Consider the following 15,455-nt stretch of genomic DNA (forward strand, 5'->3'; position numbering starts at 1 on the left):
CGTTGTCCACAACGATAGACAATAACAGTCGCACGACTATATTATGTGTTGTGTGTTTGAAGTTGTTTTTCGTGTAGCATCACATTCTATTTACGTGTTAGTAGCATTCAGATGACGTCCTATCATGGGGAGGGCAGCGGTCACTTCCGGGTTTTAATCTCTCGCAACTTGAGTCTGTCGAGGTCTCACGAGGTCGACCCATATATGGAAACATGGGCGTGCATAATAATGTTTTCTGTACTGTCAATCACCATGATTGACGCCACCGGAAGTACGAATCCTGGATATCTAGTTTTCGTAAGGTTTTTGGACGATTCCTGGAGCCGCCGAAAAGTAGATGCAACAAGTGTTATCTCCTCAACATTTCTTGTTGTGACCTGTACTTTAATAGCCCGGTGTGGCAAAAATGTGCAATACTACAATAGAGGTCTTCAATCAATCATTATATTCCTACCTTTACATCATTATTTCACACTTTGAGAGGTTGAAATTGACTTTGATACGGTCTACAACCCTGACTCGGGCTAATATTGCTTAGGTTGTCTTGGGGACAGTGTCTCTGTCCCTATGTACAGCGAAATGTGTGAGACGGACTCTAATTCCACCTTAACTACATGTAACATCCAACCAAAGCTTCCACTGTTACTGGGTGCTTGTTATATGAGAAGCTCTCGGAATGTAGTACCGAATAGATTCATCAGGGTGATAGAAGTATGGAAAAATCCTGGTAGTTTATAGGCAGTCTGTGTAACACAAGAAACTGTCCATGGCTGTAGCCTCTCTACTAGGCTCCACGGATCGGTGGTCTAATTGTAGAAATTGAACACATAGAGTCAATGGTACGCTAGGGGAGTCAGTCGGCCAGAGGAGTATTTTCCTTACCGACTCTATTTGTCCAATTTCTAGATAAAGATTAGACCACCTATCCGCGGAGCCTGGTAGAGGCTATAGGGCTGTAACTGACCCCTCCCCGCAGGCTAGGAGGCCAGGCGGATGTTAGGCGGGCTGCTATAAGCGAGATTTAATCAGACTAGATTAAAGGGTCTCAGCATGAAAGTTCATCTGTGTTGGTAAATGACATTGTGGAAAAAACTAAACCGAAGTCCCAATCTAACTTGGTGTTGGTTACGTAAAGTTTAGTTTTTTCCACAATAGATTATAGGGTTATAGGGTAATGAAGTTTTACTGTACACTACCGAGTTTTATTAATTCCACCTTTGAGAGTCTGGCAACTTATCTTTCATCAAAGATCCCTCGGTACAGAAAAAAAAGACCTGTGCAAGGTCTACGCGGTACATAACCAGGGAAGTAAAGCTAGTTCACCTTTATCCGCGGGGTAACCTATATCCGTTGTTTTTAAGAAAGGATAGTGGTTTCAAACTGAAAAATTTGACAGTGTTACCATTTCGAAACCACCGTCCCCTGACTTTATGTCCCTAAATACCCTGTTTTTAAATGCAACGGATATAGGTTGCCCCGTGGATGAATTTAAGTGATGAACTAGCGTTAAAGGTAATTTTACCGATCACACTCCGGTTGAAAAGTTCAGTCGACGTTAGCAGTGGGCGGAACCGAGAAATTTGTCATCCTTTCCCTTCGCCGTCTCTTCAACGCCATTCAGATCCTTTTTACAACTTTTGTGCCTCATTCGTAGCCTTTTGTACAAGCAACTACTTTCCTTCTATAGCGTGGCTTACGGGAAAGAAAGGCCCCTTTCAACTCCCTTCATACATCATAAATGGTTGCATAGGAGCGAACCGAAAAATGTCGACCCATGGAATTTGTTTTCAATCGGATCGTGACGTTTGGCATACAACACTTATGATTCAGTGTTCTACGACTTTTCATTTACTAATATACGTATATAATTGGCATATTAGGTAATCTCCAAGCAGATCCTACGGTAGGGTTACATAGTATCAAAAGCTGGCAGAGGAGTGAAGCCGGCCTAGGACGGTGTATGTATGGCTACCTCCGGTGGCCCGTCTGACTCCCTTTGGCCGGCTGTACTCCTTGGCCAGCTTTGATACTGTCTTATGGCACCGTAGGATCTGCTTGGAGATGATTAACATTAGGTCCTATTGACAGAGTTGCTACTTCAGTGTTCTTGAGTTGTGCCCAGAGCACGTGAAGGGACTATAAACAAACCCTCTCGTTCTTTGTACATAATATAACGTTATTATCCACACCGGTAACAGCGTTGGCGCATAGGCAGAGTTCTTGACCTAGAGCACAAAATTCCTGTGTTAGGATCCCCTGACATTCTCCGGTGCTGTGCTCAGGGGAAAATGAGATATTCTCCAAGCAGAGGTTTCGGTAGTGGGGATGGCGGTGGCCAGGGTTTCTTATCGCTGCCTCCCTTCAGCTACAGGGGGCCAGTGGTAAGAAATCCATATTACTGCAAACAACCAACACCACCGAAACTTCTGGAAGAGGTTTCGATGTTTTGGTAAATATCGGCATATATTTACGGCATATATTTGCTCACGTTGCAGCTACTATGTGCGATTAACTTTTTGATTCCTGCAGACTCTCCAAGCAGAGGTTATTAGGGTCTGGCTATTTTTTTGACGTTTCATTAGGCGTTTTTATCGGGCTTTGTATTTTGTACAGTTTTCTTTATGTCCCACAAGACAAAGAAAACGGTACAAAATAGAAAGCCCGATAAAAACGCCTAAAAGCGTACAAAAACAGCCGGAGCCTAACCTCTGCTTGGAGTGTACGAAAACTGAGCGCGCGCTGATGTCATCCATGTAATGGAGTCAGCATGGCCGAACTTAAGTTAACCTTCCGTCAATGTTTCTTTCATTGTGTCGGGGATTTATGAAAGGTGATTTGGGGTCATTTCCGCCCTATTGACGCTGTAAGTAGTAAACAATTAGTCTACTAGGTGAAGATAAACATAGGCAGATTTACAATAATGGGTAGGAGAGTTGTGGGGTGGTTCATTTGGAAGATGGAGGGAGGGTTGGAATGGTTGAGGGGGAGATTCCTAACCGACGGAGGAATGAGTAACTACCTTCAAAACAACTTTCGTTAGACTTCCGTTGCAGGCTTTGAACCCCGGGGCTTGTTTTTTTAATTTTGGGGAGGGTTGGAGTGGTGTGGTTCCTCCCTGGTTCGCGATTTTCAACGTTGGCTTGTTTTTTTTATCCCGGGAACAGGAGTTTGTCGTTGAAGGTAAACGGGACAAAACTCCCTTCAACGACAGTTTTTTTTTTTGGGCATAAAACAACGTTGAAAATAGGGAATTTGCCCAGCCCCCCCCCCCCCCCCCCATAAAAAAAGCCCCTTTCGGAGCCTGCAACGGCTACCAAAACGTCTCCGCCCTCAAGATGTTAAGACAAAACAACATGCAGGTTTAATGCAGAAAAAAAGGGGACGAAAAATCGAAAAATATTTTTTGGGGTTTGTTAGCCTAACGTAACGACGCCCCATTAGGTTAGGATGAATAGATTACGTCGTTGGGATTATATTACAGAAAAACGTGGCCAACATCAATCCTTGAGAGAGAACAGGACCTTATCGTACCGTTATTGTGTAGAGATCTAAATAGAGTGATGAATCGTTACTGGTCAGTGGAAAACAAAAGCGTTTGGTCAACGATGGAGAATAGATGACGTATCAGGTGGCTGTGACCACGGCCCGTTTGTCAAATTAGCCACATGTTCAATGAATGAAAGACCTTTAGTGTCCACCTAGTACCTAAACTCTTACAAGCTAAGTATAGGTCATGGTGACAAAGTGGACGCACAATTACAGCGACATAAAAATTTGGTATCTTAGTTCATCTACTGCCATTATGTCTAATGTACACTTAAGACAGCTGTGAATGTACTACGTATAGATAAAGCTTACGACTACATTATTAATCTAATTGCAAAAGAAATGTGAATTTTTCTATGCCGTCTCAGTGGCACAGACAAGTGCAGCGGACCAGGCAGAATACAACTGGAAAATCAGTGGATCATTATCGAAGAAAGGGCAAAGAAAGACGCAGGAGGGAGCGGGGGTTAATCATAGGACGTTAAATGGAGGTCTCGTGTTTGAGAGCCACAGATCGAGCACGTACAAGAACCCACCACACATATTGAAAAAGTAGGAGTCCTTCTTGGTGTGTGTGAGTTGACCAATCAAATCTGTCCGGATATGCAGCTTAACAAAAATGGTGTGTAACGCCACAAGTGCCTTACGGCTTACCGGATACACAACACAAACAAAAGTGGTCACCTGAAAGCTGAATAGTTTGACCAATCTATTATTCGGTAATCAGTAATTATTAGGTAAGGCTATGTTGGACGATAACCTTCAAAAGCGACCCCTGACATACATTATGTGTACTGCAGCTCAAAGGTGACTGCAGCAGACTAGCGTTACTAATTTCTATTTGCAGAGTAATAAGAATGTAATTGTTTTGCGTAGTGGAGTAGGAACGGTAAAAAATACTTAAGACAAAGGCATAAGAAAAATGTTGTGTTTCGGTTACCCAACGCCTTTTGCACAAAGCTGCCGACTTAAATTTTTTTGTCGACCTCCAGGGCTTGCAAGGGACATAAAGGTTTGCTCTTATGTCTGGATAAATGAGCATTACTACCCTTACTAAAACAGCTACTGTAGATTTAAAAAAAGGAAACTCGTATTATATAGGGTGTTTTAATAACTTTTTTTTATCATTTACTTGCAGTGTTTCCAGGGACAACTCAAAGTGCAATATCTACAAAAATGCCTGTCAACAATACACAACCTCAAGGTGCAACAGAAACCAGTGCAATCAACGCAGTTTTAAATTCGAGAACGGCTGCTTCAAATGAAACTGTGCAGTCTACAAATGATCTACAAACGCCAAGCCTTCCTCCTGAATCAAATTCTTCTACTGCTGCTACTGCAATGGGTGGAACTGCGAGCAATTATTCAACGTCGACAGGGAAAGGAGGACTGCCCTCCACAGATACAGACAGTAAACAGCAGAGGCAGTCCACTGGTACGCCAGGTATCTATCATTCAAGTGCAATTGCGGATCAAGCTGCTACATCCTCTTTAAATAAAACCACATTACCCCAAACAAGAAAAACAAAGACTACCAATGATAGAAAAACAAAAGCCACTACATCAAGATATAGGACAGAAGAAAAGTATCAAAACTATGCAATGATGTTGCTTTCAAAAATAATTTCAGCCTTTTCACAAAGGACTACAAGAGATTATAATATGTTGCCAAAATTAAATTCAAAAATACGAAGGACAAAAGACGTCCTTTCAAATACGATAACAACGCAAAGACTAAAAAAGCAAGACGCCATAAAGATAACAAAAGATAAGTTACAAAGTCCGTCAACTACTTTAGAACCATCAAACAAAATCTCCACCCTGGAAGCTTCAACATCAGAAAACCGTAAAATCAACGAGCTGACGACATATTCAATTACAGAAGGGCTTCCGAAAACCATAAAGGCACCAAAATTAAACCTTCGACACAGACGAATGGTACAAACAAGTACAGAAGAAGCCACTACAAGTGCTACCAAGGAGCAGACAAGTGCGACTTCCAGTACAGGAGCTTCCACCGAAATCTCCATCCAGCAAGTTTCCAGCCAAGCCTCCACTGGCCTCGCAACCACCGACCTGACAACACAGGCAACTTCAGAGGCGCCAAGAACAGTGCTGACCACAGAAAGCCTGACTACACAGACAAGCAGCGACTTGCCGACATCTGCTGAGACTTCGTTGGAGCCTTCAACAGCAACCCAGGCATTGAGTAGCTTGCAAACGACAGACCTGGTCTCTACCGACGTTCCAACTGCCAGCACCGAAGACGTCACTACAAGTGCTACCACGGTTGAGATTACAACAGAGGAGCTGACAAGTGCGACTTCCAGTACAGGAGCTTCCACCCAAATCTCCACCCAGCAAGTTTCCAGCCAAGCCTCCACTGGCCTCGCAACCACCGACCTGACAACACAGGCAACTTCAGAGGCGCCAAGAACAGTGCTGACCACAGAAAGCCTGACTACACAGACAAGCAGCGACTTGCCGACATCTGCTGAGACTTCGTTGGAGCCTTCAACAGCAACCCAGGCATTGAGTAGCTTGCAAACGACAGACCTGGTCTCTACCGACGTTCCAACTGCCAGCACCGAAGACGTCACTACAAGTGCTACCACGGTTGAGATTACAACAGAGGAGCTGACAAGTGCGACTTCCAGTACAGGAGCTTCCACCCAAATCTCCACCCAGCAAGTTTCCAGCCAAGCCTCCACTGGCCTCGCAACCACCGACCTGACAACACAGGCAACTTCAGAGGCGCCAAGAACAGTGCTGACCACAGAAAGCCTGACTACACAGACAAGCAGCGACTTGCCGACATCTGCTGAGACTTCGTTGGAGCCTTCAACAGCAACCCAGGCATTGAGTAGCTTGCAAACGACAGACCTGGTCTCTACCGACGTTCCAACTGCCAGCACCGAAGACGTCACTACAAGTGCTACCACGGTTGAGATTACAACAGAGGAGCTGACAAGTGCGACTTCCAGTACAGGAGCTTCCACCCAAATCTCCACCCAGCAAGTTTCCAGCCAAGCCTCCACTGGCCTCGCAACCACCGACCTGACAACACAGGCAACTTCAGAGGCGCCAAGAACAGTGCTGACCACAGAAAGCCTGACTACACAGACAAGCAGCGACTTGCCGACATCTGCTGAGACTTCGTTGGAGCCTTCAACAGCAACCCAGGCATTGAGTAGCTTGCAAACGACAGACCTGGTCTCTACCGACGTTCCAACTGCCAGCACCGAAGACGTCACTACAAGTGCTACCACGGTTGAGATTACAACAGAGGAGCTGACAAGTGCGACTTCCAGTACAGGAGCTTCCACCCAAATCTCCACCCAGCAAGTTTCCAGCCAAGCCTCCACTGGCCTCGCAACCACCGACCTGACAACACAGGCAACTTCAGAGGCGCCAAGAACAGTGCTGACCACAGAAAGCCTGACTACACAGACAAGCAGCGACTTGCCGACATCTGCTGAGACTTCATTAGAGACGCCAACAACAGTTGTTGATCGTTAGTGTTGTATATCCTTTATGTCTTTAAACATTTTGTATATTTAATTTTGGCTTTGGAAGCATTTCAATGTTCTTTATTGATTTATGGTGATGATTATTGCTTTTTCTTGTTGTTGACATTGTTAATCGATATCTCTCTTTAGGGTCAAATGGCACCGTTAGGTTAAAGCTTGAAACTGCCCGGGTGTTTGTCGATGCCCTTCTGAATAAAACTTCTCAAGAATTCCGAACACTTGCTGCCGAGGTTACAAGAAAGGTAACCTTCGTTTATTGTGTTTTTGCTTACTTGTTTTTTCTATATTTTGTTTTTGACCTGCAGATTATATGATTATAGGAATCATTAATTTCCCATTCGACCCAGGACGTGATGGCTTGAAATATTCATGTTTGTTGTATAATTTACTATAGTTAATCATTGTGTTGTTCAGATATTTTGAGTTTCCTTAGGCTTTTGAGCATGTTGCATCTATACCCTAAATATTTTTTGTTTGTTTGATGACTTAGCCATACTTAATTACTGTGATGCACAAATAATTTGAGTTTCCTTTGATTTTTTTAGCCTGATACATCTATACCCCTTTTTAATTCATTTTACCGCCCTAACGGTCGCAGGTCACGCCATTGTTCCAGTTTGAACCACAATTTATTCGTTGTGAGGTTGTCGGGTTTGAGTAAGTGCACCTTTCTTTTCTTTTTTGTTACTTGCACCTTAATGTAGCTAACGTTGCCTTTTATATTCGAGTTATTTGTAGTAGTAGAAATATCTATACCAGATGGGTACGATCGAAACTTATACCCAATTAAGCCATGTTAATTAGACTGTATAAATGACATCCTTTAGCAGACCCTAAACTGACGCTAGCGAGCGAGAAAAAGTTTCCTCATTACGAAACATAATATCTTTATTGCAAAATGTATGCCCGATGATAGTAATGCGGTATAGTATACAATATAATAAGATAGTGTAAATGCGATAGTGCAGTTACGGTATAGTATACAATATATAAGTAGTCAGAAAGGTTCAACAAATGACTGACACAAAGTATGGTATGCCGAACTATATATAGTTTCTTTCTTTCTTTCTCGTTCTTTCAGATCTTCTTTGACTTTGGAATTAACTTTGGCATTCAAATGACTAAGCACATAGTATGATAGTATACCGAACTATACTTTCTTACTTTCTTGTTCTTTCAGATCTTCTTCCTTGACTTTGGCATTCTATGAAATTAGGTACTCGTTTTCCGATCTTTCTTGTCATGCACAACATATATGTTCTCATTTTACAGCAGCTTTGTACGATGTACGGTATGGTCTACTGGTATGGTCGAAAACGTTTTCTACAAACGGACGAAATTTATGCATGCTCCGATATCATCCTTATAATTGGATCAAAATGTCCTTATCTCTGTATCTCTTTCTCAGTCTGTATCAACTGTGTCTGTGACAGATATCGTCTTACATACGAAGTATTATTCGTCTATTCTACTTTCAATTCGATGTTTGATCTATCCGTATAGTTTATGATAATTCGAAGTCCTTTGGAAGAACTAGAACACTAATCCTGGTGCCTAACAGTTACAAGTATGTTCTGCTCTGAAGCCTCGATAAGTGACAATTAAATAAAAAAATAGGCACCCAACGTACAAAGTTTGAGTTGTTGTCTTCACAAATTTATTCAGTGACTGTTTCAGTAACAGTGTATGTACATATGTAAACCTCGTATTTTGCATCGCAGGCCAGGAAGTACCATTTCTATTCTCGATGTCATCTACAATAAGACAGTGGACAGTCCTGTTGAGAAGAGGACGTTCGACTTGGTCCACGATGCGGTTGCAGAAGGACAGCTTCTCATCAGCGGGGATGCTGTGGATGTACTGTACATCACCGTTGACGCAGGTAGGGCCCGATGGTTCTTGCTGACATAGGAACGTCGCTTGTTGTCGTACCAGCCATCATCATATGAGGACTGATAAAGTAAACAGAAACAAAAACAAAATTGTTTTAAATCTGATAGATCTGATCAAACGTGGCGCCCGGTTAATACCGGGCTATTTTTGGTCCCGGCCGGGCCCCTGGATTTTTATAAGCCCGTACCCGGCGACAAATGGACGCAGTGTCTCTCCAGTGAAAACACATAGAGTTACCTCCCACCAGGACAAATTTGTAGCTTCGGGAGTTCGGCTTTCGACTTTCAGTAGAGTAGACTGTTCATCTAGTGCTAGAAGGAACGGTAGAGTCCAACACCCCCGGGTGGCGAGTGGTAGATCCCAAGCAGACAGAACGCTTGCTTCACGTTGGCATTCTCAATAGATTCAGTAATTTCTGTCGTCTCGTCTCATCATTGGCACTCTCTTACGCAGAGGATTTGTGACGATTTTGGACCCTCTGCGTAGGAGAATGCATCACTGGTCGATACCTACGGACTCTTACAAACGCATGACACAGGCTATGTGCTATCTTTGTTCCACACCAGGCACCACGTTTGTTCCCGTCGCGTTCTGACATAACACAGGGTATGTTTATATTACTCTGTGTAACTCTGCAGGACTGTGTAAATGTATGTCTGTTTGTGTAACTCTGCTGTCCAGGACTGTAACTGGCCCCTCCGGGGGCCGGCGGATGTTGGGCGAGCTGTCGTAAAGCCCCGTTTATAAATCAAGAATTTAGCTCGGCCGAGGTGTCAGCGAGCTCTAAATTACGAGGCATGAACCTGATGCCTACGAACAAATGGCAGAGTTTCTTCGTCGGCCGAGCTAAAATCTTGATTTGTAAACGGGGCTTTAGAAAGATGTAATCAGGCTAAGGCTATGTGATTTCTTTGTTCCACGCCAGGCACGACGTTTGTTCCCGTCGCGTTCTGTCATAACAGCACCTGTCAGAACCACGCCACCTGCCTGCTCCTGGGGAACAGCACCACGTGTGTCTGTGAGGACGGTTTTGTGGAGAACGGCACGGTGTGTCTGCCAGCCTGCGACGAGGGCTACGTGTGCAGGGACGGGAGCGCTTGTCAGCTGTCCGGGGGACTACCAACATGCACGTGAGTTTCCCCAAGTTTGTTTGTTTGTTTTTTAGTTTGTTTGATGGGACCTTTGTTTGTTGATGAGAAGCTCAAATCGGCCTGAAGGCCGCTTTTCATTCAAGTCCCGCTTTTTATTTAGGCCATGGCATGAAGGAAGACACCAAGGGTCAGACCAAGGAGGACTTTTTTATCCTCCTTGGTCAGACAAAATATATAAGATCATATAACAGAAGTACAGTTTATACAATCTTAAGTTCTGATAAGTCTATACACACATTTTTACTCATTTATACGAAATTTTAGGAACACAGACGATTGACTACTAAGAAATGTACGGATTTTGCAGAATCCATACGAGTTTTACGGAACATATAAGATAATTACTATCACTGAGGATGACCGTTCTTTCTTTCATGACATGTTCCTCGGTGTAAATAATAATTAAAATATCCCAACCTACAAGTGATTTTTTCGCAATATTTTTCAGGTCTGTGCCAGACCCAGGACCGCGAGGTGAGTTGCTCACTGATTCTTATATAGTTCCTCTTCCTGTCACTATCAGAAGACAGCAGATGCTAAACGTATGTCATTGAGCGTTTCCAAATTTTATCCGGCTGTTTGAATAACTGTTACCATGCGTACTGACTTGCTGACAGGCTGAATAATGGTTTTGAAACTTGAACTATGAGGCTCCAGATGTCTTACTAAGGGAAGACTGCGGTAAGATAGATAGAGGAATTAGATTCCAATTTGCATGGTTAATATGTAATTATATGAAGCATCACTTCAGCTATCTACATACCAAAAATCATGACAATCCGTCAATCCTTCTTGAGTTATTCCCTTTCAAAGTCTAACACTAAACCTGCCCTGCAGTTCCAAAAGAAGTTGCTAGGGTGCCCAGATCTATACCACTTACTCTCGGTCTCACGAGCTATCTACAACTTAAAAATCATAACCACAGCATGTCCAGAAATTGATATCAAGCCAGAAAGTTCCGCTGCAGTACTGTAAAAAGCCCCTAGGGGGCCCAAAATCTAATCGTTTTTAGGTGTTATAAAGATCTACCGACATACCAAATATCAATACAATCCATCCAGGCGTTCTCCAGTTATGCCGGTGTTCTACACACATACATACAAACACGCTACCAAAAATATAACCTTCTTGGCGAAGGTAATGAGTCACTGTAACATATACATGCATACTGACTTTAACCTTCGCGTTCTCACAGACCAGACCATGTGGCTGCTGATCGCTGTTGGGTCCGGTCTGGGCGCGCTCCTCCTGCTACTGTGCTGCGCTACCATCGGCCGAGCCGTCTACATCAAACGGCACCGGAAACGGAGGTGGAACAGGTATGACCCGGATTGTTGTTTCCGATCGTTTCATGAGTGTTCATGGGTTGTTCGTCCATCGTAGTCGATTGCCATCCCATCACGTCAGGTACGTGTATTAGCAGTCAAAAAAACCAGGATAGCACCCCTCAATAGCGCTGTAACAATCTAGCCTAGTACTATGAATATTACCATAGCTCGGTCAATAATTACTTGACACAAGTCCCCGGTTCCATGATCTTCCATCTCCGATCATCCCGAACGCTGAGCATCACTATGTCAGTCCCTGTAATAACACTTCACTATAAATCAGTATAAAATGCATCAATTATTGTTTATTCAAATGATCTCCATTAGTGAGTACAATTCTGCATCACTAGTCGTCCTGGAGTCAAACACATAAAATGCATCTTCCTGAATCTCTTAACAAGAACGTAACGCGATGTGTCCGGCTGCGGCTTATCAGTCCACTACGGGTTCTAAAGTCCCTGTCACCGGTAGGGCAGAGTTGGGTTTCTCGAGTAGTAAGGGATTCGCGCTTTCTTGCAGCTTCTGTTGATGTGGCTTTGCCAAGGACTGTAGCACTGTAGCGATATACCTTCACAAGTGGGTGACTAACGGCCCTAAATCTTTCGTTAAAAGGTACGTCGTCGAGGACGGGCGCTCTTCGCTGGGATTTTCCTGGAGGCGAAAGAGAGCTCGACATACCGGCGGCGCTCTTGGCGGTCCGAACCTGGATTTGGCTTGGGACGACTTCCACTTCGGCTTCAGCCCGTCCTACCTCCCCGGTGGTAGCACCGCCTCTCCCGCCCGTTCCACCATCCGCTATCCCACCCGCCTCCCTCGCTTCCTACCCGACACGCCACTGTCTAGTTCCTCCTCGAGCGGGAAGTCTGGGAGTCAGTACGGAGGCGGACTGTTCACCCAGGTCCCCAGCCTTGGCTCCCGGGCCTACTGGGCTGGCGGAAACGGGATCGAGGACCAGCCGATTCCAACCCGACAACCAGCGTACCTGCCTGACGGAGAGCCTGACCAGGACGTCTGGGATCGAGACTACGGTCGTCCTCGCCTGATTGACTACAGGTGATCTTTTATTTCTTATGCTTAAACTCAAAATATCTAGTGGTGTCTTGTTGGCGTAACGGCTAGGGTGTTTGGCACAGAACCAAGAGGTCCCGGGTTCGAATCCCTGATATGCCACAGATGTTGTGTCATTTGGGAAAGACTTTGTATTTTTGCCATCCGTCCAATACCACAGATTTACGTTCTCATGACCATTTTAACCAACACTACACAGACTCCACATGATCCACATCCGAAGGCTGCGGCCAGTGTCACGGCAAAGAAGAAGACCCGAACAATAGCCGTTATCTTAGAAATGTTTACAACGTTACCTTGCCATGTATTTTTGCCATTGTTCAGTACCAATGATTCTCATGACTATTTTTACTAACCCTGCGTAGGCCCCACATCCCAAGGCTGCGGCCAATCTCACAGCAAAGTCAAAGACAAGAACAGCAGCCGGGGAGCCCCTACTTCGGCTCCCGCCGCCTGGGTGGTGACGTGTACCTGCAGGGCCTGGGCAGCAGCGCCTCCTGCCGGTTCGTCCTGCCCCGGTACCTGCCTCGGTCCCCGCAGACGGTTCCTGCAGAAGACGAGACGTACCCGACGGCTGAGCGAGGGGGAGGACTCTACACGGAAACCTTCGGCCCGGATAGAACCGTATGTATATCTTAACTTGAAAGTTCATCTGTGTTGGTAAAAGTAATTATTGAACTAGTTTAACTGTAATATCCAACATTGCGAAAAATTGGACTGAACACCACCAGTCTTTGTCAAGGAATGAACAATCTACTGCTGTCGTGACGTCACGTATGCAGATAGAACACGTGATTCAGTAAGCATTGGATCATAGGTTGCAGGAAGTCTATGGCGCCCACCGTCTGTATATCTTTTTATTGTTTGCTGATTTGTTTGTTTGTCGACATGTCGTCTCAAATTCCAGTGCCCATATCAACACATACACACACGTCTTAAAAATCTTAAAACACATAACGCTACACGTCTTAAGATAACAGAAAGAAGGAAGGAAGGTAGGAAGGAAGGGAGAAAGGAAGAAAGAAAGAGAGAGAGAAAGAAAGAACATGGAACGAACTGTATGTCAGTGCTTGCACCTCTGTTATAAAGGGTGTATGTTGTCATTCGTGTAGACCAATCGCTGTGTGTAATAAACGGCGTAGCAGTTGATTTGACATGACCGTACTAATGGCATTCTTTGCGATTTGCCCATAGTTCAAAATCAAGCGGCCTGCTATGAGCTACGCACCGTACGGAGTCTACAGGGTCATTCCGGAATCCAACTTGTGAGATTGAAGAAGTCAGCCTTCCCGTCTTCCCGCGATTGCGTCGCCCATTAATTGATCTACTGTTCTAACGTATAAGACCTTCTTTAGACTCCAGATCCAATGCAAGAAGGAAAAACAAAATGGTTAAAAAAAGCCAACATTTCTTTTATTCCTGATCCAAGACGGTGCTGAAAGTGACACTAGAATTGTAACCGATTTACGTACCGCCCTGACAAATACATTCAAGGCAAGCTCGTGCATGCAGGCGAACATTAATACAAATACCGTTGTCATTCATATGAATTACTTGCTATGGCCTAACCCATCGGCCATGTTTAATGTCCTATACTCAATATCCATTTCAGCTCCTCTCGAAAAACCTTTCTTAAAGCGCTAAAAAAGTTACAAGTTTGACAACAGGACGCCGACATTATACAAAGCTTTAAATTAGTTGACATATTTAGAAATGTAAATTTGTAATGATGTAAAAATCTACGCAATTGTTGCGAAAATTTAAAGATAGATAATTTCATGCAGGGTATGTTACATGATGATTCTGTAAACTATACTGAGAGCTTTTGTATAAATGGAAATGATACATAATCGAAGGGAAAATATACATAATCAAATCTTCAGGCTAATGTATATAAAACGCATCTTACTCAAGTACAGTAAATTACACATAAATATTAAAAACATAGCATAGCAAATATTTATCATTGGCCAATCATATTCATCTTTGACTGTACAAAAACTGTAAGAACGTGTGTTTTTCCTTCTTACTAATTCGGCTCCTATTTACAACAAATGGCGAGGGAGATGTGATAGGTCATAATGCGTGCGTTTTTTTTTTCTTCAGAATTGCTGTATCCGTGTGCAAAAATCTACAGTACTAGTATATGTACCATGAAGAACATGAAACTTGGGCATGATTTAGGACAAGATTCCGGAAACGTAATTCAGGGTACGTGGGCGAAAACGCTTCAATCGGCAAACAGGTTTATAGACTATATATCACAAATGGTGAATTGAAAATTGAAAAGAAAAGAAGAGAGAAAATGAGTGTGACAACATTCTACAGATTGCACCTTTATTAACAACTGCTTTGTACAAACGTTGTAAATCATTTGTAGCAATTCCGGAATTGTCAAATATATACGGATGAGATGAGGTCTATGCGGAATGATTCAGGGTAAAAAAAAATATGCTGTAAAAAGTTATAATTCAAATGTGTTATCTAATAAAATATCTATTTTATGTAAAGCTGGAGTGTGTGTTTTTTTCTGACTACCGCGTTTCTATATTGCACTAGGAACCGGTTTCTCAAGCAACTGGATATGATTTTGAAACGGTCAGTCAAGCGCCCTGCATCGACCTTGGTGAATTCCTAAAGGCTATGAATTTCGAAAAGTCACTACTGATGAAGCAGGGTATCTTTGGGGAGTATACCGAGCATTCCGACATTGCCTACTTACCAACTCGGCTTACACCTGAAGGAGCCTTGGTGATCACAGAAAGGTCGATAGCTGTCGTGATCAGGTGTATACATATCGAAAAAAACAGACAATAAAGTTAGTTTGAACTGATAGCAACAGCAATGAACGCGCCCTCTATTGTCAGATTACATCTGAAATTTGACTACATTTTGAAAACTTTAGACATGATTGTCATCACCTGTCAATGAGCATAAAT

General features: G+C 43.6%; 1 protein-coding gene across 2 annotated transcripts; it reads left to right on the forward strand.

Moving 5' to 3' along the window:
- Window positions 1-5,465: 5,465 nt before the first annotated feature.
- LOC118421417 (mucin-3A-like) lies at window positions 5,466-15,026 on the forward strand. Of its 2 annotated transcripts, XM_035828689.1 has the most exons (11): window positions 5,466-7,060; window positions 7,206-7,318; window positions 7,675-7,733; window positions 8,257-8,292; window positions 8,798-8,958; window positions 9,895-10,099; window positions 10,569-10,594; window positions 11,316-11,439; window positions 12,061-12,501; window positions 12,882-13,140; window positions 13,711-15,026. In XM_035828689.1, exons 1-11 carry the CDS (start codon window positions 5,482-5,484, stop codon window positions 13,783-13,785), a joined length of 3,078 nt encoding a protein of 1,025 aa, XP_035684582.1. In that variant the 5' UTR covers window positions 5,466-5,481; the 3' UTR covers window positions 13,786-15,026. The 2 variants fall into 2 exon arrangements, with proteins under 2 accessions (XP_035684582.1, XP_035684583.1); XM_035828690.1 differs by lacking the exon at window positions 8,257-8,292.
- The last annotated feature ends 429 nt before the right edge of the window (window positions 15,027-15,455 follow it).

Source organism: Branchiostoma floridae, chromosome 8, assembly GCF_000003815.2.
Source record: "Branchiostoma floridae strain S238N-H82 chromosome 8, Bfl_VNyyK, whole genome shotgun sequence".
Taxonomy (NCBI): Eukaryota; Metazoa; Chordata; class Leptocardii; order Amphioxiformes; family Branchiostomatidae; genus Branchiostoma; species Branchiostoma floridae.

Coding starts and splice junctions, on each gene's coding strand:
- LOC118421417 (XM_035828689.1), top strand. CDS start 5,482: ATGGTACAAACAAGTACAGAAGAAGCCACTACAAGTGCTACCAAGGAG. Junction 7,734..8,256: donor TGTGAGGTTGTCGGGTTTGA/GTAAGTGCACCT, acceptor TTGTTCTTTCAG/ATCTTCTTCCTTGACTTTGG. Junction 8,959..9,894: donor GTACATCACCGTTGACGCAG/GTAGGGCCCGAT, acceptor GTTCCACGCCAG/GCACGACGTTTGTTCCCGTC.